Genomic DNA, 22790 nt, shown 5'->3' on the forward strand with positions numbered 1-22790 from the left:
CAGAAGCCAGAGAGTCAGAGATAGAAGGATTACTCTGAGCCAATTCAGTTTCTCTCTAGGGGGCCCAGACTACCTTTCTGAACAACAGTGAATCTTAATAAAACCAAAGGGGAAAAAGAAAATCAAGATTCCAAGCCCAAAGCATTGTGAAGAAGTACCCTGAGACTTTGGTAAAGCTCTATTTGAGCCTTCCTACCTTGTCTTTCTTTTAATAGTTTCTGACCATTTCCCATGACAGATGAAAGGAAAAACGGTAACTTCCAGCAAGAAGAATTGGGTCGACTTTTTGTTTTGTTCATGGCTTTGTGTTTTGTTTTGGTTTTCATTTGAATTTACAGAGATTCACTCTTCTCTGTACTGCTGGGGTGGTTATTTCCCCTAAATTCAGTCTGGTCACTGCTGTAGAAAACCTTTGCAGGCTCCCCATGATTTAGGATTAAGTCTGAGCTTGAAAGCGTGGCATTTGGTACTCCTCACCATCTGGCTCCTTTCTCTAGTACTGCATCTCACTCCTCCTTCATCCTTCACCGCATCCCTCCGGCTTTAACCTTCCCCTGCTTTACAAAAGTTCAGCGGACCTTGATATCTTTTCTATTTTCCCTGATAAAATCCCTCCCTCTGTTCCTCTTTTCTCCCCCCACCTCTCTTTTGTTCACTTTTAAAGAGTTAGCTCAAGTCATAGGCCTTTGAAGCTTTCCCTGATCCTGTCACGGGAGATGAGGAAGGGTGGCGAGACCAGGAGAGGGCTGGCGGTCACCAGAATGCACTGCATAAATGCATGAAGCCATCAAAGAGCAAATTCAACAGAGAGTTATTTTGAAAAAGAAATAGCCACGTTCTCCTGTCCCCAATTAAAGTTAAAGGAGTAGAGAATAGATTCCCAATCTCTGAATCTCCCGGTGTCAGCACTGCTTCTGATAGTGACACAGATATCAATCACACTGAATCCTCATCTTTCCACCTAGGAGTCTAAAGTTCCTGGAAAAAGTATAATCTCGTCCTTCTGAGAGTCAATCAAGGAGTCAATCAAGAGACAGAAAATTAATTAATTTTAACCAGTTCTCAGGTTTTTCCCGCCTGTGGACACCATCTGGACTCTGATGCCCTGCCTCCCCAAGAAGCATACTGACCTCTACCCTAGGATGTAGATGCTGTTTTGTTTGTGCCCCAACATTCTCTGAGCAGCACCAAGCTCCCCGCCACTCAGCCTGGGGGTAGAAGTCAGGCACTCTTGCTCTCTGCGCTGGAGGGTAATAGGGCGCCCCTAATGTAGACTCAGCAGGCTAAGACCGCAGCTGCCGGTCCTCTTACCCAGTGTGAATGCATTTTGCTTCCATCACAGCAAGAAGGCAGCCACATGAATGATTACTCCACTTCAATCAGAGCCCAAATATCTAAGTCTGACCTGGGTCACTTAATCAGAAAGTGTCACTGAAAACACCTTCCTGTGCAGGTGACAAGCTGTCATGGTTCAGTCCCCCACTCCCAGGCGTCTGACCGTCAGCCTCCCCTTGTGTGTCCACAGGATCCTTCCATTTTCACAGTGCTCACGGCCAAGTCTATCCGACCTGGAGTGGCCATTGCTGACTTTGTCATCTTCCCACCTCGGTGGGGGGTGGCAGATAAGACCTTCCGGCCTCCTTATTACCACAGTAAGTCTCTGTTTTACCAGAATACCGCTGGACACTAGGGACAGCAAAGTAATGAGGCATTGGGAACAACGGCCAGGTTGTTCTTGGACCCCCCCCACCCCCGACATGCCTTGAGTTTAGAATCTGGCCTCTCAGGCTACTATTGGGCTTTAAGAGGCTTCAAACTCACAGTATCTGCAGGGGGATTCATGGACTAAACCTGGCTCCTGTTTCTCTGGCTCAAAAGAGAGACAGAAAGGGTGGAAGCCTGTGAAGCGAGACCGTGCATTTCAGGTCTTTATAAAGGGTGGGGAGTAGCTTGTTTGGGGAAACTACTTAAATCTGATCCAAGAACAAGTAAAATGTTCCTCATTTAGTTATTTTGGCAAAACAAAGCGGACAACAATCTAATCTGGAAGATCAACTATTCTGGAAGATGGGGGTGTTGCTAATGAATTGTTTTCTTTGACAGTTTCATATATGTGTATATTGCGTTCTGACTGCTCTCACCCCCACCCTTTCTCATCTCCCCTACCCCCCATATACCCTTCATCTCTATTGATTTCTATCCCACAGTCCATTCTGGTTTTTATTTATTGGTTTTTCGAGACAGGGTTTCTCTGTGTAACAGCCCTGGCTGTCCTGGAACTGACTCTTGTAGACCAGGCTGTCCTCAGAACTCACAAAGATCTGCCTGTCTCTTCCTCCCAAGTGCCAGGATTTAAGGCCTGCACCACCACTGCCTGCCCAGCCCACATTCCATTCTTTTTGTTTAATTTGTGTCCGCCAGAGTTTGACCAAGACCTTCTCTATGACCTTGGGATTGAAACTGTTCATTGGAGCCTGGGGGTAGACCAGTTGGTACAAAACTGAAGACAATGGCTGACCATCATGGAATCATGAAGTTGACTCCTTTTTTTTGTACCCTCCATGAGTGGCCTATAGTTCATGTCCTATTACCCCCCCCCCCAAATCCATAACTGACCATTGAGAGGGACTCTCCCTGATCTATGACTGACCATTAAGCATGCCTGCCATGTGTGGGCCTTACACAAGCAACTGAAGCTCCTATGAGTTCCTAACTACACTGGCTGTTCTGTATGCAGAGGATGGTGCTTGCTACTCTACCTCCTGTCTTCCAGCTTTTATGTTATTCATTCTATCTTCCTGCCTTAGAAGGGATAGTATAAACACTTGCTTTAGGCTTCAGCTCCCATTTTCCGCATATTTTCAGCATCTTGAGCAGCCAATGGGACTCTGAGTTCACCAGTGTCCACCACAAAAAGAAACTTCTTTGAGTGGGGTTGAGGGCAGTTTCTGTCTGAGAAATAAGCATGGATATTTAGAAAGAAATTTGATGTTATGCCTATGTAGTTAAATATCAGTAGTAACTTTCCTTTCAGGACCTATGACTTCCCAAGGCTTGGGTTTTGACCAGACTTCCAGAACCAAGCAAAGAATCATTCTATGACACAGGTCTCAAATCTAGAGAGCAGTTGGTTACCCCATGATACTCATGCCACTACTGCACACATAGGCACATTTCACCCTCAGGTTGAAGTTGCAGAGCTGGTAGAATTGGTAGAATTCACTAATGCGTAAGACCACTTGATAGCTTTTCTCCCCCCCCCACCCCCCCCCGACCCCAGTCACCAGCACAGAGCAGAAACCGACTCAAACAAATTTATTTTATTTGTATTATTAAGACTAATGATTGTTGGCAAGTTTGTAAGTCCCTACTATAAGTTTTTTAAAGTATTAACTTATTTGGGTTATAACAGCAGCAAGAGATACATAATATCAATTATCTCCCTCTCTGTTTCCCTGAAGATGAGACCGACACGGGGAAGTAAGCCAGTCTCCAGGTCTCACAGCCAGTTGAGTGGCAGGGTCAGGATTAAATTGCAGATTGTCTGATGCCAAAGCAGACACATGTGACTGCTAATTGATGCAGCTAGTGCTGTGGCCTGTTCATAATACACGTCTAGAAATATTTATCCAGTCAGTGAATACATTACCAAGAATGAATAAGTACACTGCAGCTGTGTTTAATGAGGTTGACATTTTTAATTGTGCAAATTAAACAGGTCAAGGTACAATTCTGCTTTCAGGAGGATTTTACATTTTTTTGAACATAGAGGGCTGGAAAGGCTGTAGTGTGCATTTTCAGCCAGAACAGTCTAGAAAGCAAATTATTTTCCATAGTTAACTACAGAACCTTCTATGTATATGAGTTCCTCTCTGTAACAGATCCCAGGTACCAGAGCTTCATGGTGGACAGATGCACTGAATAGGCAGTTTAAGCATTTGCGAGGGTGGGGAAGTAAGGCTGTCGGATGAAAGAGGGCCACTTCACAGCCAGATGACAGCCAGCGTGCCCCTTCAAGGTCACCATCAAGAGTACCCTTTCCCTTTCAAGTTTATTCTCAAGCTTCTCTCTTCCAGAGTTTAATTCGTTGGCTTTAAAGTAGAAACTCAGAGGCTGCCCTTTGAACTAGGACGCCAGAGGCTTCTGACCCAGAGGTCTCCAGACTTTCTGTTGAGAGCAGTGGTGGAGGGCTCATCTCCCCTCCTAGGTAGAGGGACAAAAACTGCACTGCTGTGCTCCGGGCTCCCAGTTCACTCCTTAATCTCCATTTGTACTGCAGAGCTCCTGAAACAATGGTCTTTGCGAAACGCCTCCTATGATGTTTTTAATGACTTGCCCCCAAATACCATCTCATAAAGATGTGGTGCCCTGAGTTGGTTTGGAAAAAAAAAAAAAAAACCACACAGAACCCGAAGTTAGAAATTAGCTTTATCAGAGATATGAAAATATCGCTGTAGCGATACTCCAAATCTTTGCTACTTTGATGTGACATTAAGGGGAACTGGAGAATTATTTCTGTAGAAATATTGCCTCTAGTCATTTTAATGCACCCAAGTCAACTAGATCCAGCTTTAATCAGGAAGGCAAGGTCTACCCTCCCTCTGTCCTTTGAAACATCAAAAGCGATGTAGACTATCTTCACCCAACTCATTGCTAACTAAATTCACATTCAGATCAAAACCAAATTCTGTCCTGCTCCCTTCTTAAAATTAAACTGTGAAGGTGACCCTGGCGACACGCAGTGCAGCAAGGAATATGACTGCTGATTGAAGCTCTGTGCAGAACTGTTCTTAAATTACAGCATCTTAGCCGGGCAGTGGTGGCGCACACCTTTAATCCCAGCACTCGGGAGGCAGAGGCAGGCGGATCTTTGTGAGTTTGAGGCCAGCCTGGTCTAGAAGAGCTAGTTTCAGGACAGGCTCCGAAACTACAGAGAAACCCTATCTTGAAACCACCCCCCCCCCAAAAAAAGAAAAGACAATTCAGTTTCTTAGGGCTTCCATTTGCTTCTCTTCCTTTATCTGCTTTTGGAGACGCGTGTGGGGCTATGATCTGGGCATCACTTTCTCCTCAGGGTTGCCACCTGTTCACTTTTAGGGCCTGGAGCAGTGTGTTGTGTAGGTGGCGGGGGATGAGTGACTGCTCAGTTGATTGCAGAAGTGTTGTGGTACCTGCTTACATTTCACATGGAGAGAAGAAGGGCATGGCCCTGTCAAGTGTTTGACTTCGCAAGGACTGTCACTTCAATGTCACATGCCCAGCACCTTCCATCTTCCCACAGGACAGACACCGAGCAGCTTTAGGCAGGTTATTTCTTAACCCTCTGTGTAGCACAGTAGTTAGAATAGGATCTCTATATTTTGAGTATGGGTGGATGGGCAAGCGAGTGGCAGGGGAAGCAGACAGATGACTGGATTGGCAGAGGTGGGAAGGTATCTGCGTTTACCCAGGTGTCAGATTTCCTTCATTCTTGCTCTTCGGTTTTTGTCATGTTGGGAAAGGGTTTTATTTCAACAAAAATAGAATACCAAAAGAAAGGAAGCGTAGTGGGCTTCGTCAAATTCCGTGTGACTCCTGAAGGCGATGTAAAAGTGCCCATTTAATTATAAAAAATAACAAACACTGAGAGCTAATCAATAACAAGATAGGTTGCTCCGTAGAACCTCCCATTCATTGAAGGCATGCAAGCAGAGCCCATGGAGCAATCCATAAGGAATCATGTAGAAACGCCCTCTGTCTGGAGCAGAAAGAAGGATTATTTCCGAAGTTCATATTTTGGGGTCCAGGAAAATGGAAGAATAAAATTCTATCCTGGTCAGATTTGGTTATCTGTTAAGATGAATCACTGTTTTACAGAAACCAACCATCCGCCTAATAGCTTATCACTTGATAGTGGACTCTAGGTCTGGAGCTGGTCCTCTATCACATCTATCACCTTCACACATGCACACACACACACACACACACACACACACACACACACAGAGAGAGAGAGAGAGAGAGAGAGAGAGAGAGAGAGAGAGAGAGAGAGAGAGACCACTTGTTCTTTAGACTGAGAACCAGAAATGTGGTGAAACCATGTACTATTGTGGAATTACTTGGTGAATTTGAAATATGGGATCTGAAAACCTAGAAGAAATACTATTTTTTCATGGGTCTAGCCTTGGATAATAAAAATACCACTGCTTCAACCTTCCCAGGGAACTGCATGAGTGAATTCATGGGACTCATCAAAGGTCACTATGAGGCAAAGCAAGGTGGATTCCTGCCAGGGGGAGGCAGCCTGCACAGTGCCATGACCCCTCACGGTCCGGATGCAGACTGCTTTGAGAAGGCCAGCAAGGCCCAGTTGGCACCTGAGCGGATTGCTGATGGTACCATGGTAAGCAGCCTGAAGCTTCAGGGGCCTGCCTCTGGGCTCTGAAACTTCTATAGAGGAAAGCAGCTCTTTTCTGTCTCTCTGAAGTCACAGAGGTGGAGTGGGGGAGGGTTTTTTGTCTATGTGTGCATGTTAGAAGTCCGCATACATACAGCTGTATGCACCCTAGACTTCTGGTGTGATAGCATAGGAGTTTGACAAGGAGTCAGACCAGTTCAAATCCTAGCTCTTAATTCCTATGGAAGCTCGCCACGCTTCATTTTTCCATCTGTAGAATGGATATACTATCCAACCCAGAGGACATCTGCGAGTTATAATGCCCTATGGAGTGTTCAGTAACTTTCAATGTAAGGAAGCATTATTAATACTCTTTGAAGGGTTTTGCTGTATCTAAATGCAGCCCTGTGTGTGTGTTCTGTCTCAGAGTATTGTATATGGGAAGCAATCCTGAGGACCACAGTAGCAGAGAAGGCAAATGTCACCTTCAGCCAGTTCTGAAAGCAAAGGAGGGTCAAGGAGTTTTTGCCTCGCTATAGTCAGGGCTGGTGACAGCAATTCTCAGTTGCTTTCTTCATTTTCTTTGTTCTCCTCTGGCATGGGGTGAAGCTGCTGGGATTTAAAGCCTGCTTTGTATTCCTCTTGTGTCCAGCTGTAAACACTGAGGCGGAACACAATTACAGTTGGCCGTGGTACTTGATTTTATTTTATTTTATTTATTTATTTTTTTGAATTCTTGGAAACAGACTTGCTGGACCACAAGAAATAATTTTATGCTAAACCATATGCAGACTCGCTGCACATTTTAAAACAAATGCCTTCAATGCTACATGGTTTAAAACGTACAGCACAAACCTGCTTGACAAAAAGGCTGGCTTGTACACTCCCCAGCACCAACTGTCCACCTGTCCAGTGGGGTTTGCTTTGAGGCCTGAGTCCAAATCCAGAGCTGCTTTTATAGAGAAAGGGACACAGAGTCCTTCTTTTCTCCTAAGCCTAGGCTCTGTTACCCCTTTCGTGAGCCTCTGGGGAGTATCTATAGGAACCTACAGCTCTGTGAGACAGTTTAATGATCTCAGGCTATTGCCTCTGACAACACTTGAACATACACATTCCACCCTAGTGCTGTTCATCAATAACCCTTGGGCCTCCAAATGGGCTTTTGAAAGCCATGCTACTCAGAGCAATGTTCCACGATAGTGGGGTACAGGGCTGTTTTTTACATGCAGTAAGAATTTGAGTCCAAGACCTGGATTGCTAGTGAGATGGAGCTGACTTGGGAAGGGGATTAGGATGGTAAGGGGCTGGGTTTCTGGAGGTCCAGAATATCTGGAGGGCACCCTCCACGGGCACTTGTATGCATGTGTGCATCCTCACCCCCAGAGATACACGCATACACATAAATAGAAATTTACCGAGACCTAACTTTATGTCTCCCTTACCATTTCCCATCATATAACGCAGACACAGACCAGTCTGCCATAGCCTTATTCCAGTGGGAAGTGGTTTATATGATCTTTCACGGCTCAGCCTGACAGCAAAACTCGCAAGAAGTCAGCAGAAGACCATAATAATAATGGCTGTAACATTTACCCTCATGTGTGAATAGGGCTTTAAACCTTCGCATTCAGGTATAGAGGTCAGGCAAAGACACACATCTCCACTGACAGACAAGGAGAAATTCATGTGTGTGGGACCCCAAACATTAATGCAGGTGTCCTGGGCAGGTGTTGCAAAAGAATAATATAATTTTCCTTCGGTCTGTCTAGAGGGTTTTTAATTTCTTAATGAAAGCAAAAATAATTGTAAGGTTTGGGTTGTTCACATTATTTTACAAAAGACACTATAGATAGAAAAATCAACCACAGATAAAAAGCTGAAATGTCTAGTCTATATAGAATATTTTTCAGCTTCTTTCTACTGTGGCCAGAAACATCCAGAACACAGTGGGGTGTGCAGCATCAGTCCCTTTATGGACCATCTTCATTTTCTCGCCTTTCTTCTTTTTCCTTTTTCTGAGCTGAACTCTTGGTCAGGCTCCTGGAGAAACAGGCTAAGACCTCAGTTCTGCCATCAGTTACCACCTTAGACAAGCTACCTCTCAGCTCGGGCCTTTGCTCCTTCCTTTGTGGAATAAAAGTATGCCCTACATATCAGGACATCACCACGAGTGATGGCCCCTGAGAAGACCCCAGGATTCTCCCACATCTGCCCTTGGAAATAAAAACTTTGCCTCCAGACTTCTATGAGCAATGCTAGTCCCACACTCAAGGCCGTAAGTAGATAGAAACCTGTAGACATCTTCATCAGCTTATACATAGTATAAGATCCAGAACCCTGGGCTCGTGTTTCCCCTCCTCGTCATGGCAGTACGTGTGACCATAATTAGTCCAGTGTTTTGTCCACCCATACCTTCTCTACGTATCTAACGAAACACACTTTATTATCCCCTTACCTCTTCTCCTCATCTTCCTCTTATTTCCTACAGGCATTTATGTTTGAGTCTTCCTTGAGCTTGGCAGTCACCAAGTGGGGACTCAAGACCTGCAACTGTCTGGATGAGAATTACTACAAGTGCTGGGAGCCTCTCAGGAGCCACTTCACCCCCAATTCCAGGGACCCCACAGGACCTAAGTGAGACCGAAGCCTGTTTCTGTAATTGAGAATGGATTCACATGGTTCCCTTGAGAATCCCACACCCTCTGGGGATACAGGGACTCACTTTTCACAGTCAAGGAACTCGACGTGTTTGTGGAAACGCATTCGGAAATGTCTATGGCCTTCTGTTATTCAGTAAATATGTGTTCTGTGGATGTTGCAAATGATCATTTTCTGGTTTCGATGTCCAGGACTGGTTGGCCAGAGGAGCCCATGACTGGGGACTCGGGGTGGGAGTGGGAGCACTTCCTTTGGGCTTTACTCTAAGATCACAAGTACAGGAATCTGTAGAGACTATGGGCCAGGCATTCGTCTAAACTGTGTGGATACCCAGGACAGCAGGCATCTAATTCTGCTAGTCATGTACAATGAAATTAGACAAGAAGTTCAGCCGCCGCCAAGAAGAAGCAGGAATCCATTCACTTTAGGGGAATAGCTGTCTGGGGATGACCGGATCTGGGTTTCTCTGGTCTTTGCAGGAAAGGTCCCGTGTCCTAGGAAACTCATGGGCCTCCTCAAGTGGAGACAGTCTGTTATCCTTCTATTTATTCGTTTGTCAATCCATTTGGTAATCCTGTGTGAAATCCCTCTTACCAACCTTAGAGCAGGGTGCTATGGGTGAACGCTTGAAATGGAAGAATCATTCTTGGGAGAAAGAGCCAACAGAAACTGATGCCCAAGGAGAAGGTCACATTGAAAATGAGGCATGATTGTCTAGCAAGCTGAACACAACTTATAAAGCTTCCTCTATAAGGTCAGCGTCCCTCCCAGGACAGGGCTGCCCGAGACTTTGGAAGTGGGTTGACTATGTTCTCCTGGGGTGCAAAGATATGCAAGTCAGAACAGAAATATGGAAAGTGATAGCTGCCCTGACTTTGATTTTACAGGGGTAGCATATCCATTCTGCTTTGTTGCCATGGCAGCAACTTAAATTTGCTGCTATCAAATTTTCCTCTAATAATACGTGTTGAGAGTCATATGTTAGGACCTAGGGACTAGAATGCCAGATGAAATACAAGATACCCAGTTAAATTTGAATTTCTGACAAACCATAAATAATTTTAGTAATAACTATGTCCTATTCAGTTCTTGGACAGCCTTATACTAAAACATTATTTATGATTCATCTTATCTTCATAATTAACTGGGAAACCAATATTTCTCTTGGCTAAATCTGGCAACCCTACTAGAGATATCAAGGATATAGATATGATTCTGGCCTGTACAAAGGTTATATTCTAGTGAGGGAAATACATAAAATAAGCATACAAAAGCATTACAAGCATGCCAGATAAAGACAAATAGATTGGAGCATAACAATAAATGAGTTGGACTAGGAAAGCCTTTCCATAGAAAGTTAGGTCCCCAGTGAAGAAGGAACATTTAGCCATACCTAAAGAAGAGGAAGGAGGAAGTCACTGGGAGTCGGGTAGAATGAGAAGGAGAAACATGCCAACACCTTCTAGATTTAAGGAACTGAAAGAATTGGAAATGAGTTCATAAAAGGAAGAGGAGAAACAAAAAGCAGCAGCCACCACCAAAAACCTGGCATTGTCCTGAATCAATGAGAAACAGAGAAAGGACAATGTCTGTTTTTGAATGGACATGAAAGGACCCGTGGAAGGAGGAGCTGAGAGCAGGGCTGGGATGGCTTCTCATCTGTGGAAGTTGTCTTGTTGTGGTCTCAAATAAACAAGTGAATAAAAGGCACAGGTATCTTTAAATGTAACTAGGTAGACTTTCCCAAAGTTCCTTAATGTAACAGAATCTTTATTAAAAGTTAAACGTCATTGCTGGGCAGTGGTGGCGCATGCCTTTAATCCCAGCACAGGAGGCAGAGTCAGGCGGATCTCTGAATTTGAGGTCAACCTGATCTACAGTGAGAGTTCCAGAACAGCTAGGGTTACACAGAGAAACCTTGTCTGGGGGAAGGGACAAAGGAAAGAAAGAAAACAAATGACTAGAAATAAAAATAATTAAGAAAATAAAAATTATTAAACATAGTTAAAAAGCAAAGCTACTTTCAAACATGTTTTCAAATGAACCACTGTAGCTGAAGCTTATGCCCCAACCCCAATCACCATCTAGGCCCACTGGCTGCTCTCCACTACCAGTTCCCACCCCTCTTCCTGATGTCAGAACCCATGAAGGTACTGGGGAATGATTGAGCCTGGACATTGCTCTCAGGCAAGAACAAACGTGAATCTGTGAATAAAGATGAAAGCTCTCTTGCTCTGTACCTCTGAGGTTTGTATTCAGCTCTGGTTCTCTGAAAGGATCAAGCTCCACATAGGGCAACTTTCTCGCTACTGCACCTGTTGTTTACCCCAATCTCTTCCCTTTCACCCCCAATTCTTCCACTAAAGTAGTTTATCCACAAGCCCGGCCTTCCCTCTGTGCACTTATTCCAAGCCTACTCTTCCCCATAGCACCTCAGCTCTGACCCATTTGTTGCTGTTAACAGGTGGGTGACCAGATGCACGCGTGACCTGGGTCTCCGTGCACTGAGCATCCAGGACTTTGAACTCTATCTTTCCACTTACAGCAGCGATCCGCCAGCCTGAGACAAGATCTCACCAGGCCAGATTGTTCACACTAATTAACTTTTTTTTTCCAGTTTCTTTCTGTGTGTCTCAGATCAGTTAGGAAAATTTGTGTCATTTCCTTAATTTTCCAAGATGCTCCTCAAGAAATCTGCCATCTTTTTGCTTGGAATGAAAAACTCCCAAGAACAGAAAGCACCCTGATTAAGTTTCTTCCAGTGACAGGAGGATTTCCTGCCAGACCTCCTTGGCATCTCTGTATACTTTGCCATTTAGAAGCAAGTGTAACAGCCGCCACCCTTCTCAGTTCCTTTCTGAAAGACTTGCCACAGTCCAGGCTACTGGAAATGTCCCTAGACCAGTGATTCTCAACAGGGGCCATCCTGCTCCTTTTCCCCAACTATAACAAATCCAGTTGAGAGACATCTTTTGGTTGACACAACTGGAAAGGGAGCTGTAGACATCCGGTCCTCTGATAAGTACACTGTAGTGCACAGCCCAGTCGCACCCAACAAAGAACTCTCAGATGCTAGATGTGAATGAACAATGGTTCTCAGAGTCAAGCATCTTAAAGCTCCAGTGCCCAGGCTACACCTCAAACCAAGCAAACACCAGGGATGGGACAAGGCTATGGGCATTTCAGTGAAAACCAGCAACGAAGGTACTTCTGTTTCCAGGATTAATAGATAAAAAGACTTGGGGAAAACCCTAAGGCTCTGTTTTCCAGTAAACAGAATGAACAGGAAGGTAGGGGCATTGGGTAAGGAGTTACTCGGGAGTAAGGAACCCTGAGGATAGTACTTACCTCCTAGCACTGCTTAAAACAGGTCTATAAGTTCAGGTCAGTACATTACTTAGGGACTGGAGAGATGACTTAATGGTTAAGAGAACTGACTGCTCTGCCAGAAGACCAAGAGTTCGGTTCCCAGCACCCACATGGGCAACCCACAGCAACCTGTAATAGTGGAATGAAACCTATCACAACATAAGCACCGTATAACATGTGTTAGTACTTCTGTGGGATTTGGGAAAATTGTTGCTCTTAATCTATTAGTTTTTACTATAATCATTAGGTAATTACTAGTAACCATTATACACGAATTTCATTTTTGGAAAGAATAGTCACTGAGAATATAGGTTCTGGCTGGGTAGTGGTGGCGCACGCCTTTAATCCCAGCACATGGGAGGCAGAGGCAGGCAGATCTCACTGAGTTTGAGGCCAGCCTGATCTACAAGGAGAGTTCCAGGACACTCAGGACTGTACCCAGAGAAACCTTGTTTCAAAAAACAATATATATGTTCTGAAATCCAGTTTGTGTTTTTATGGCCAAATGAGTTTGGACGTGTGACAACCTCTTTAAGTCTTGCATTCTTCCTTAAAAGAAGGAGTGTTTTCTTTCCCCCCAGGTTTTGGGATTTAAGTGGTGGTCTGAAGACATCCACACAGTGCACACTTTTTATTGTTACCCATATGACTCAGAGAGAATTCAGTTCTTACTTCTGGGGGACTGTGGTGCCCTCTACCATAGGAGCTGCTGGAATGACCAAGCAGAGGCCCTATTGACTGGGGTTTCTGATCCTGCCCGGTTCCTACAGTCGTTAAGTCCCAAAGAAATCACACAGAGGTCTACATTAGTTATAAACTGATTGGCCTATTAGCTCAAGCTTCTTATTAACTCTTATAACTTATATTAGCCCATTATTCTTGTCTATGTTAGCCACGTGGCTCAGTACCTTTTTTTTTAGCTAGGCAGTCACATCTAGCTTCTTCTGCGGCTGGGTCACACTGCAGAGCAACTTTCTTCTTCCCAGAATTTTCCTGTTCTCATTGACCTGCCTCTACTTCCTGTCTGGCTGTCCAGCCTATACTTTCTGCCTGGCTGCTGGCCAATCAGCATTTATTTAAAATATAATTGACAGAATATAAACCATTGTCCCACACCAAGGCCCATGGGCCTAAATAAACTAGCATCTGGCTGAAGAGGAAGGCTTATGCACTTCAGATGCCATCAGAGACAGATGCATCTGGTGGAGAGGAAGGTGTGTACACTTCACATCTGGTTGAAGAGGAAGGTGTGTACGCATCGGATGCCATAAGAGACAGATGCATCTGGCTGGAGAGGAAGGTATGTGCACTTCACATCTGGCTGAAGAGGAAGATATGTACATGTCGGATGCCATAAGAGACAGATGCATCTGGCTGGATAGGAAGGTGTGTGCACTTTGAATGCTGTCAGAGACAGATGTATCTGGCTGGAGAGGAAGGTGTGGGCACTTCGGATGCCATCAGAGACAGATGCATCTGGCTGGAGAGGAAGGTGTGTGCACTTCGATGCCATCAGAGACAGATGCATCTGGCTGGAGAGGAAGGTGTGGGCACTTTAGATGCCATCAGAGACAGATGCATCTGGCTGGAGAGGAAGGTGTGTGCACTTTGGATGCCATCAGGGACAGATCATCTGGCTGGAGAGGAAGATGTGTGCACTTTAGATGCCATCAGAGACAGATGCATCTGGCTGGAGAGGAAGGTGTGTGCACTTTGGATGCCATCAGGGACAGATGCATCTGGCTGGAGAGGAAGGTGTGTGCACTTTGGATGCCATCAGGGACAGATCATCTGGCTGGAGAAGAAGGTGTGTGCACTTCGATGCCATCAGAGACAGATGCAGAAGGCTGAGAGTGCTGAAGCCCTTGAAAATCCTCTCGCTGCCGTTAGGTCTGAGAGCAAGAAATCATATGTTTCAACTTAAGATCCTAGCCGTGTCTATTAATAGATCTAGTGAAGTGGAAGCTAAGACAGAATTTAAAGTGATTTTGATAAAAGCAGTTTCCTTCTGTCTGAGAGCTTTTCCCGGAGGAATCTTGCCTAATCATGAGGCCCTTGGGACTTTCATTAGGGCTCATCCAGAGGTTTTTTTACAACTAAAGTTATGTCAGAGTTGCAGTACAAGCCATGACAAGCGTGATTAAGAGCAATGCCTTATGGAGGACTAACAGTATGCAATGCCATAGCAGCTCAGCGAGGAGAGTTTGACAAATGGGGACATTTTGTACACTCATTAGCATTGATTTTAGATTCTGTGAATAAAATTAAAATCTGAAGGATGCTCTCTTTCTCTTAATAAAAGGATATGATCTGATTAAGAGTTTATTCAACTCTAAGTATCTGAAAATCTAACATTAGCTTAGCAACCAGGATCTTATTAAAGATGTCCGAGGTTAACAATTCAGAATAGGGGAAATGACAGCATAGAGGAGTCCTGAACCCAGATTTTTGTCTGGGAAATGTCTGGTAATCTTGATCCAAGACAAGGGTCGTCTCATCTTTCCTGATGCGATGGATGATCCAGCAGCCTCCTGAGAAGCCAGGTTTCTATTGTAGAGCCTACCACGAGCACCTTCAGGTGGCAAAGCAGCAAGACAATAAGGAGTTGGGTTTGAGTATCTTCATTCTCATAGTCCCAGGGGAAAAAAATGAATCTGTCAACATTAGTTTTGCACGATTACAACTAACAAGCAAACAAGCAACTCCCTATTTAAACAACTTCTCAATCTTTGGATGAGGTCAGAAAATTGGCCAGCAATTGGCCAGTCCTGGCAGTATCACTTGTGACCACAACCAGGTGACAAAAGAAATCAAGCAGCACTTCCTAGTCAGAACTCAGAACCTAATCTTCAGATTAGTGGGTGTTGAAGCATCAGAGAAGTAATTTTCAGTCCAAACATTTCCTATAAAATTCTGATATGAAACCTGCCACTCAAGCTACTCTATACACCATACTATACTTTTTGTGGCTTTTAATATTTCATGTAAAATGTTGATAAGACTCTCTTTGGAAAACGTCATGTTTTTAATTTTTGAAAAATCAATATAAGATTTTTAAGTCTTTGTGTAAAATTTTAAGAGTTGTTTATCAACTTCTCTCTTTCAAAATTCTTTTCAAAAATTCTTTCAAAATTCTCTCTTTTTACAAAATTGCCTCAACAATTTTGTAGCTGATGGCAGTTCTCAAGAATCTCCTAAGCTGGGCAGTGGTGGCGCACGCCTTTAATCCCAGCACTCGGGAGGCAGAGGCAGGCGGATCTCTGAGTTCGAGGCCAGCCTGGTCTACAAGAGCTAGTTCCAGGACAGGCTCTAGAAACTACAGGGAAACCCTATCTCAAAAAACAAAAAAAAAAAAAAAATCTTCTAGACTGATTTCTCAAATGGCCTCAGCTGTTTCCAGCTTCTCCAGGGTCCAAAATTCTTCTAGAACCTAGTAAGAGACAAAGTAAAGAAGTGACTCAAAACTAGCCAGGTAGAATAGCATGTCTCCAGCCCTCATCCTGGGGAGTGACAGAAGTCAGAGGCCCATGAGTTCAGAACCAACATAGGACACATAGCAAAACCCTGTCCCCCCAAGAAAGAAAAAAAAAGAGAAGCAGTAGAGAAGAGGGAGGAGAGTGTAGGACTGGGAAGACAGCCTTGCTGGTGAAGTGCGTGCATGCCATGCAAGCCTGAGAACCCAAGTTAATGCTCAACCCCAACATGATAAAGCCAGGAATGATCATTCTGGCACAGACAGGTTGGTCCTTGGGGCTCATTGGCCACCAACCTAGCCTAATCAGTGAGCAGTAGGACCCAGGGAGAAACTCTGTCTCAAAAAGCAAGATAGATGTTCCCTAGGGAGGAACAACACCCCAGGAGGGCATCAGGAGCCTACACATATACTGTGTGCTCACATCCACAAACACCCACACATTCAAAAGAGCTCATGCACAAGCAAGGAGGACAAGAAGGGGCATATTCGAAACTAAAGAGATATTCCTTGTGACAACGGGAAAAAGCAAACTTGAACTTTAGTGTCAGGTTTTCTCCAGATAATCTCCGACATTCTGTGAGTCATCCATATCCAGGAAAACCCAGAAGTCAATTGCTAGATCTCTATGAGCTCGAGATTCACAGAACACTTCTGTGATAGCTCCAAACGAAGGTTCTCCCAGCAGATGACATGGCTTTGTGGGTGCTTCTCTTGGCCATGCTACTACCAAGATAAGACAGTCGACTCTGCCAGAAAACCAAGGATGTCAAAGGGAAATGAATAAAAGCATCATCATCAGAGTTAGCATGACAAATGGATGCTCTAGAAGAGAAATGGAACTCAGTCACTTTCCCCACAAAAGCAGAAAGTAAGGAACGGAAGTAGAAAGCCCAAAATCTTTTCATACATTTAAAAGTGTGTTTTCGGAAAGATGGCTCAGTGGTTAAGAGTACTGACTGCCCTTCCAGAGGACCCAGGTTCAAGTCCCAGCACTCACAGGGCAGCTCACAACTGTCTGTAACTCCAGCTCCAGGGGATCTGACACCCTCACACAGACATACATGCAGGCAAAACACCAATGTACATAAAAATTTAAAAAATAATAAATTAATTTAAAAAAAGAACTGACTGTAAGGTTTTAAAAAATTGTGTCTTTAGTTGGGCAGTGATGGCAAAAATGCCTTTAATCTTTAACACTCAGGAGGCAGAGACAGGTTGATCTCTATGAGTTCAAAGCAAGTCTGGTTTACAGAAAGAGTTCCAGGACAGCTAGAGCTACAACAGAGAAAATCTGTCTTGAAAGGAAAAAAAAAAATGATGTCTTTTTAGACAAAGTGCCATCCATATATTTTTTGCAATCATGCAAATTTAACCAAAACAGATTCTTGTACATATTTCTAATTTCTTCCAATAATCTATGAATTATCCCGAAGGATACAGAGATGGGTAACAAATCTCTGCACCTGACCGAAGGAATGAGAAGGCTGCTGGGTGACACTGGGAGTTAGAAACACAAAGGTTGGACCCAATGGGATTTCAATTAGAGAACAGGTATGATGTTTTGCTCGAGGCAAGATCCAAGCAAAAAAGGGTAAGAAGTCATATCAATTAAGAAAGCAATAACTGCCTGTGGGGGACGCCCACAGCTCCAGAGAAGGGGAAGTGATGTCATGCTCTGCTAAGGCAATTGTTGAACTGTCTCTGCCTGTGTGTGCAGAAGGGGAGCTAATAGAGATCATAGAGAGAGACGTCTGTACAGCTTTTGACAAGTTCATAGCCGGATGAGCCAATCTGCAATTGGCAGGAGCTACTTTATTCTGCATTAGGGCTGTCTCAAAAGTTGAAAACCACGCCTGAAAATCAGCAGCCTGATTACTGGTCCTCCCAACGCCTCTCTTGCCCTGTGATCATGCTCTACCCAGGGACCAACATGGTCTCCAGGAATGTGAACCTTGTCAGGCTGGTCCTGCTGACCACTGCCAGTCACTTTCTCTGTCATCTCGCTGAAGGCTTGAGTCTGAAATCTTTGTAAGATCTGGATCCTCATTATACGCCTGTCTTTTTTTCCCTTGTGTTCAGCAGTACCACAGTGTGGGCTCCAGTGCCCAGTGCTAGCAGCATCAGCCAGACAGATGGCACATTTGGAGCTCAGAGGAGGTGGCAATTGGTGTCCTCATCAGACTGCTTCTTGGTTTGATTTAGGACATTGTTCCTGACTGGTTGAAAAAAAAATCTTGTGGAATGATTAGAGTCTCAAAAACACATTGCTCAATACTTCTCAATGCTAAGAAATGATGCGAAAATTCCTCTGGGTACTGCTTCCTTTAACATGTAGTTTCCGAGAGTACACGGTGTTTTCCCCCAATGTGAGGGAAGGCTACAGTAACTTCTGATTGGAATGATCAAGGTTAGTCTTTAATTTGTCTTATTTAAGTCATAAAATCATTAAGGGAAAACGCACCTACATAAAAGGGCAGTAAGTAAATTTGAACAAGCAAATAACAAACAAATGGCCAGAAATACATGAAAATTCTTGAATCTCGGTAATAAATGAAGAGCAGATTTAAGATAGTTCTATTCACTGGGTTTAAAAATCATTACAGTAAACATCCACTGAGACTTTGTTCTTCCTTTATTTTTATTTTATGGTATGAATTGATAGGCATGTGGCCCCATGCACAGCACTATCCCATGAGAGAGTTACATGAACACAAACATTCTCCTACAAGTGTCTATCACATTGATCATAAAAGGAGAGAAAAGAAAAAGTCAATAAAATAGTCACTTATAAGAAGAATTAAGTAGGTTGGGATAGACACGCTGTCTTAGTTAGGGCTTCTACTGCTGGGAACAGACATCATGACCACGACAACTTTAATAAGGACAATTGGGGAGGCTTACAGGTTCAGAGACTTAGTTCATAGCTGTCATGGCAGGAAACATGGTAGTGTGTAGGCATACATGGTTCTGAAGGAGCTGAGAGTTCTACATCTTGACCTGCAGGCAGCGGGGAGAGACTGTATATTGGATGTAGCTTGAGCATATGTGAGACCTCGAAGTCCATCCCCACAGTGATGGACTTCCCGTAGTGGCATTTCACTTGTATTTTAATAAAGTTTTCCTGGGGATCGGGAAAGTAGAACAGCCACACTGACCAGCCTTACAGACCAGGCAGCAATGACAAGCACCTTTAATCCCAGTAGCCACAATGACACACACTTTCAATTACAGTAGCCACACTCGTTGCCATAGAAACCAGGAGGTAGAGATGCACGCCCTTAATCCCAGAACTAGAGAGGATTATAAAACGGGAGGAGACAGCTCTCAGTCTCAGTCTCATTCTGAGATTCCTGCAGAGCACTGAGGTAGAGGTAAGAGCCAATGGCTGGCTGTTTTTGCTTTTCTAATCTTCACGTTGAACCCTAATTTCTCTCTCTTAGTTTTTATAATCGTGCTTCAACTTTCCCCAATAGGGCCACACCTACTCCAATAAGGCCATACCTCCTAATAGTGCCACTCCTTATGGGCTAAGCATTCAAACACATGAGTCTGTGGGGGCCATACCTATTCAAACTACCACAGCAAGATACACACCAAAAAAATCATCACATGATATGGAATAAAGAGTGGGTTTTATTCTATTTTTTTTTTTTTTACTTGAGTACTTTCTAGACACTGGTTCATTTGCAGCATCAAATAATACATCTATAAAAGAAACCCAGAGGTCAAGGGAGAATTTCTTCCATTTTGCTTTCCAATAAAATAAGAGCAAAGCAATGTTGTTTGTTATGGATCTGGAGAACAATTTAATACAATAGCCTGCAGTGGTCATGGGTGCTGGGGAAGTGATTAAGGCGGCAAGATTCTCACTATCACCATGGCCTGGCTCACCTGTGTCCCCTGTCAACTCCTTACATCCTCTACTGGGACCTGTCCACTGTCCACCACCGGGGATGACTCTCAGCAAATGGGCACAGTGTTAGTCTTATCATATGGAAAGCAGAGACAGGAAAAGTTGGGGTCCAGAATGGACTACACAGTGAGAGAAGGGAGGAGGTAGAGAACTTTTGGGCCAGAAATGTAGCTCTGTGTTTTCCTAGCATGCTTAGGCTCTGGGTTCAAGTCCAGGATCACCAAAACAAAAATGAAGAATGGTAGCCTGTTCTGATAGCTCAAGGCTGTAAGGCACACTACTCAAGAGGCCGAGCATGAAGTCTGCAAATTTAAGACCAACCAGGGCAGCTTAAGGAGACCCCTGCTTTATATTAAAAGGTAAAAAGGAGCTTGGGTTGTAGAGGTTGCTTAGTGTCATAACCCTTGATTAGAGCGTGCAAAGATGCCAGGTTCAGTTCCCATCACAGAAGGAAATTGGGGGGGGGGGGGAGGAAGCATTAAGAGGATAGTGCTGTTGAGGTGGGGGTCAAGGACAGATTAGGAATGACATGAAATTCAGGATGAGAATCGCATGAGTCAGACAATCGCTACTTGCAGCTGTCTAGGGGCTAGACAGAGTTGCAGGCCTGTTTTGCAGAAATGCACCCTGCTTCATTTGAACTTTGTCTTTACACACAGCAACTTCATGTGTCTACCGGGCTTGCTCCTCTGACTTGTCTCTCACACCTTCTGTGGCTTCTGCCCCAAAACTCCTGTTTGCTTGCTGATTAGGCTCCTTATTACTCTAGTTCCCATAGTGTGTGTGTGTGTGTGTGTGTGTGTGTGCAAGTACACACATTTGTGTGCAGATGGCACATGCACAAGAGTGTGTGTGGATACGGAGGTCAGAGAACAGCCGTTCTTCAGGCACTAATCACCTTGTCTTTGAGTCAGGGCCTCTCATCGGATGGAGATTCTGGTTAGGTCAGGGTGGCTGGCTGGTGAGCCCCAGGGATCTGACTCTGCCTCCTCAGAGCTGGGACTGCAAGCGTTCCCCCACATCTGGCTTTTTACATGGATTCTGGGATTGAACTCGGGTTGTCATGTTTACAGGGTAAGCTTTTTATGGAATGAACTCGCTCCCCAGCCTTATAATGGTTAATTTTTGATTCTCATCTTCACTGGATTGAGAAGTGCCTAGTATATTAGTAAAGCACACCTCTGGGTGACGATGTTTTCAGATTAACTAAGGGAGAAAGACCTCCTCTGAATATGAATGACACCGCTTCACAGGCTGGAGTCCAGGGGCAATAAAACGGGAATGGAGAAAAGCCCACTGGGTGCAATTATTTTGCTTTGTATCCTGGCCACCATGACATGAACTGCTCCATGCTGCCCTGAGCATCCTTCCCCCATGGACTGAAACATAAGCCAAAATAAATCTTTCCTTCTGTAAACTGTCAGGTATTCTGCTGCCGTGAGAAATGTAAGAGACAGCCCGAGCGGGAGATCATCTCTATGTAGGATCAGGAGCCTTTCATTATCAGTGATTATGGGGCCCCAGTGATCTTCTGCATGCCAGGGCGCAGAGGGAGAGAGAAAGAGAGAGAGAGAGAGAGAGAGAGAGTCATAAGTTGTTCTGTTCAATACCCTTTCCTTCTCAAGAGATAGGGCCAGTATTTTGTGAATCTCTCTGGATTCAGGACTCTTTTGGGCACATTATTCTCATCCACTAATGGGATGCTTTGTAAAGCTACTGCTTTTGAATGGAGCCCAGAGAGAGCTCTGCAGCAGATTCAGGTCCAGGGCCAGCAGCTGTCAATGCTGCCAATTACGTCTCTAACACACCTGAGCCAATATCCTTGATACACATAGCACATAAGAGTAAGCTTGGGTCTTCTAGAGAACCCTGGCGATAAATGCCATGAAGACTCACTCCTCAAGCATGGTGACACCTTCTGCAATAACGAACAGTTCTGTTCCCAAAGCAGCTAGTTATCATTGCAAAAACACAATCTATTCAAGCGAGCTGCTCATTGTGATCTGCAAAGATAGAAGCACTGAAGTGTGTGGTAAGGTAGGCATTAGCAGCTCCGAGATGTTAAGTGAACAGCAGCGAAGCCTACTAAAGCTTAGCTACAGTATCGGCTTGCTGACAGCATCCTAAAGGGCTGAAGCACAGGGTTCACCATGTAGCCGGTACAATGAACCAATGGTCACACAGAGTGCCGCAGCTAGCCTTCATGAGCAAAAGGACCAGCAGCAGAACTGGTCCGTTTTGCCCTGATAGCGATTAACTGGTGGGACAGAACATGTGCTTTCTCACCCTACAAGTTTTGGGTTTACTTTTCTCTTTTTCCCAGAGCTAGTTATCACACCTAGAGCCCAAACACTAAAACCCAAACACATGCTGGGCAAGCATTTTACCACTGAGCTACATCCTTGATCCCCATAATTAGGGTTTTCTTTTGCATGGATTTGTGTTTGTAGGAAGGTTACGGCATGCTGCATCTCACGTGTAGAGATCGGAGGACATTTTGCAGGACTCGGGTTCTCTCCTTCCACAATGCAGGTTCCCGAGATTTAAGTTACAACACCGGTCTTGATGGCAAGAGCCTTTACCCCAGCCATCTCACTGGCCCAACTTAGGTTTTGATGAATAAGATAAGCAGATTCACTGTGGGATAAGGGCAGAAGCTTTCTATCAGGGAAACTGTAATCTGATAGATACCTCACCCATATTTGGGAGCCTGATTTGTGATAGGCAGAACTGACATAATTACAAGGGGATACTGTCACAGCCACACAACTGAGCCAGAGCAGTGGTTGGAATATGTGGGTACTTCCATGCCCAAGGTAACTGTGACTATGTGATTGCTATGACAACACCCAAAGTAACTAAGGCTGTCTTTAAAAAGAAACGTGGTGGTGACTCCCTCAGTCGAGCAATCTACATCTCAAGTGATGGCCAATGGGACATCTAGAAAGCAAGCTTGAGATGATGACCACCAGCCACGTCTCCAAGCCAGCTCTAGTAGT

The 22790-nt window shown here is 44.4% G+C and overlaps 1 protein-coding gene across 1 annotated transcript in view; it reads left to right on the top strand.

Annotated features, from left to right (window-relative positions):
• Hgd (homogentisate 1,2-dioxygenase) overlaps nucleotides 1-9189 on the top strand; it is a 48746-nt gene extending 39557 nt beyond the window's left edge. The window contains exons 12-14 of the mRNA XM_038344907.2: nucleotides 1526-1652; nucleotides 6201-6382; nucleotides 8865-9189. Of these exons, the coding sequence (XP_038200835.1) occupies nucleotides 1526-1652; nucleotides 6201-6382; nucleotides 8865-9014 (459 nt within the window). The 3' untranslated portion in view covers nucleotides 9015-9189. The remainder of the gene's footprint in view (nucleotides 1-1525; nucleotides 1653-6200; nucleotides 6383-8864) is intronic.
• The last annotated feature ends 13601 nt before the right edge of the window (nucleotides 9190-22790 follow it).

The sequence above is a fragment of the Arvicola amphibius genome, chromosome 10 (assembly GCF_903992535.2).
Source record: "Arvicola amphibius chromosome 10, mArvAmp1.2, whole genome shotgun sequence".
NCBI lineage: Eukaryota > Metazoa > Chordata > Mammalia > Rodentia > Cricetidae > Arvicola > Arvicola amphibius.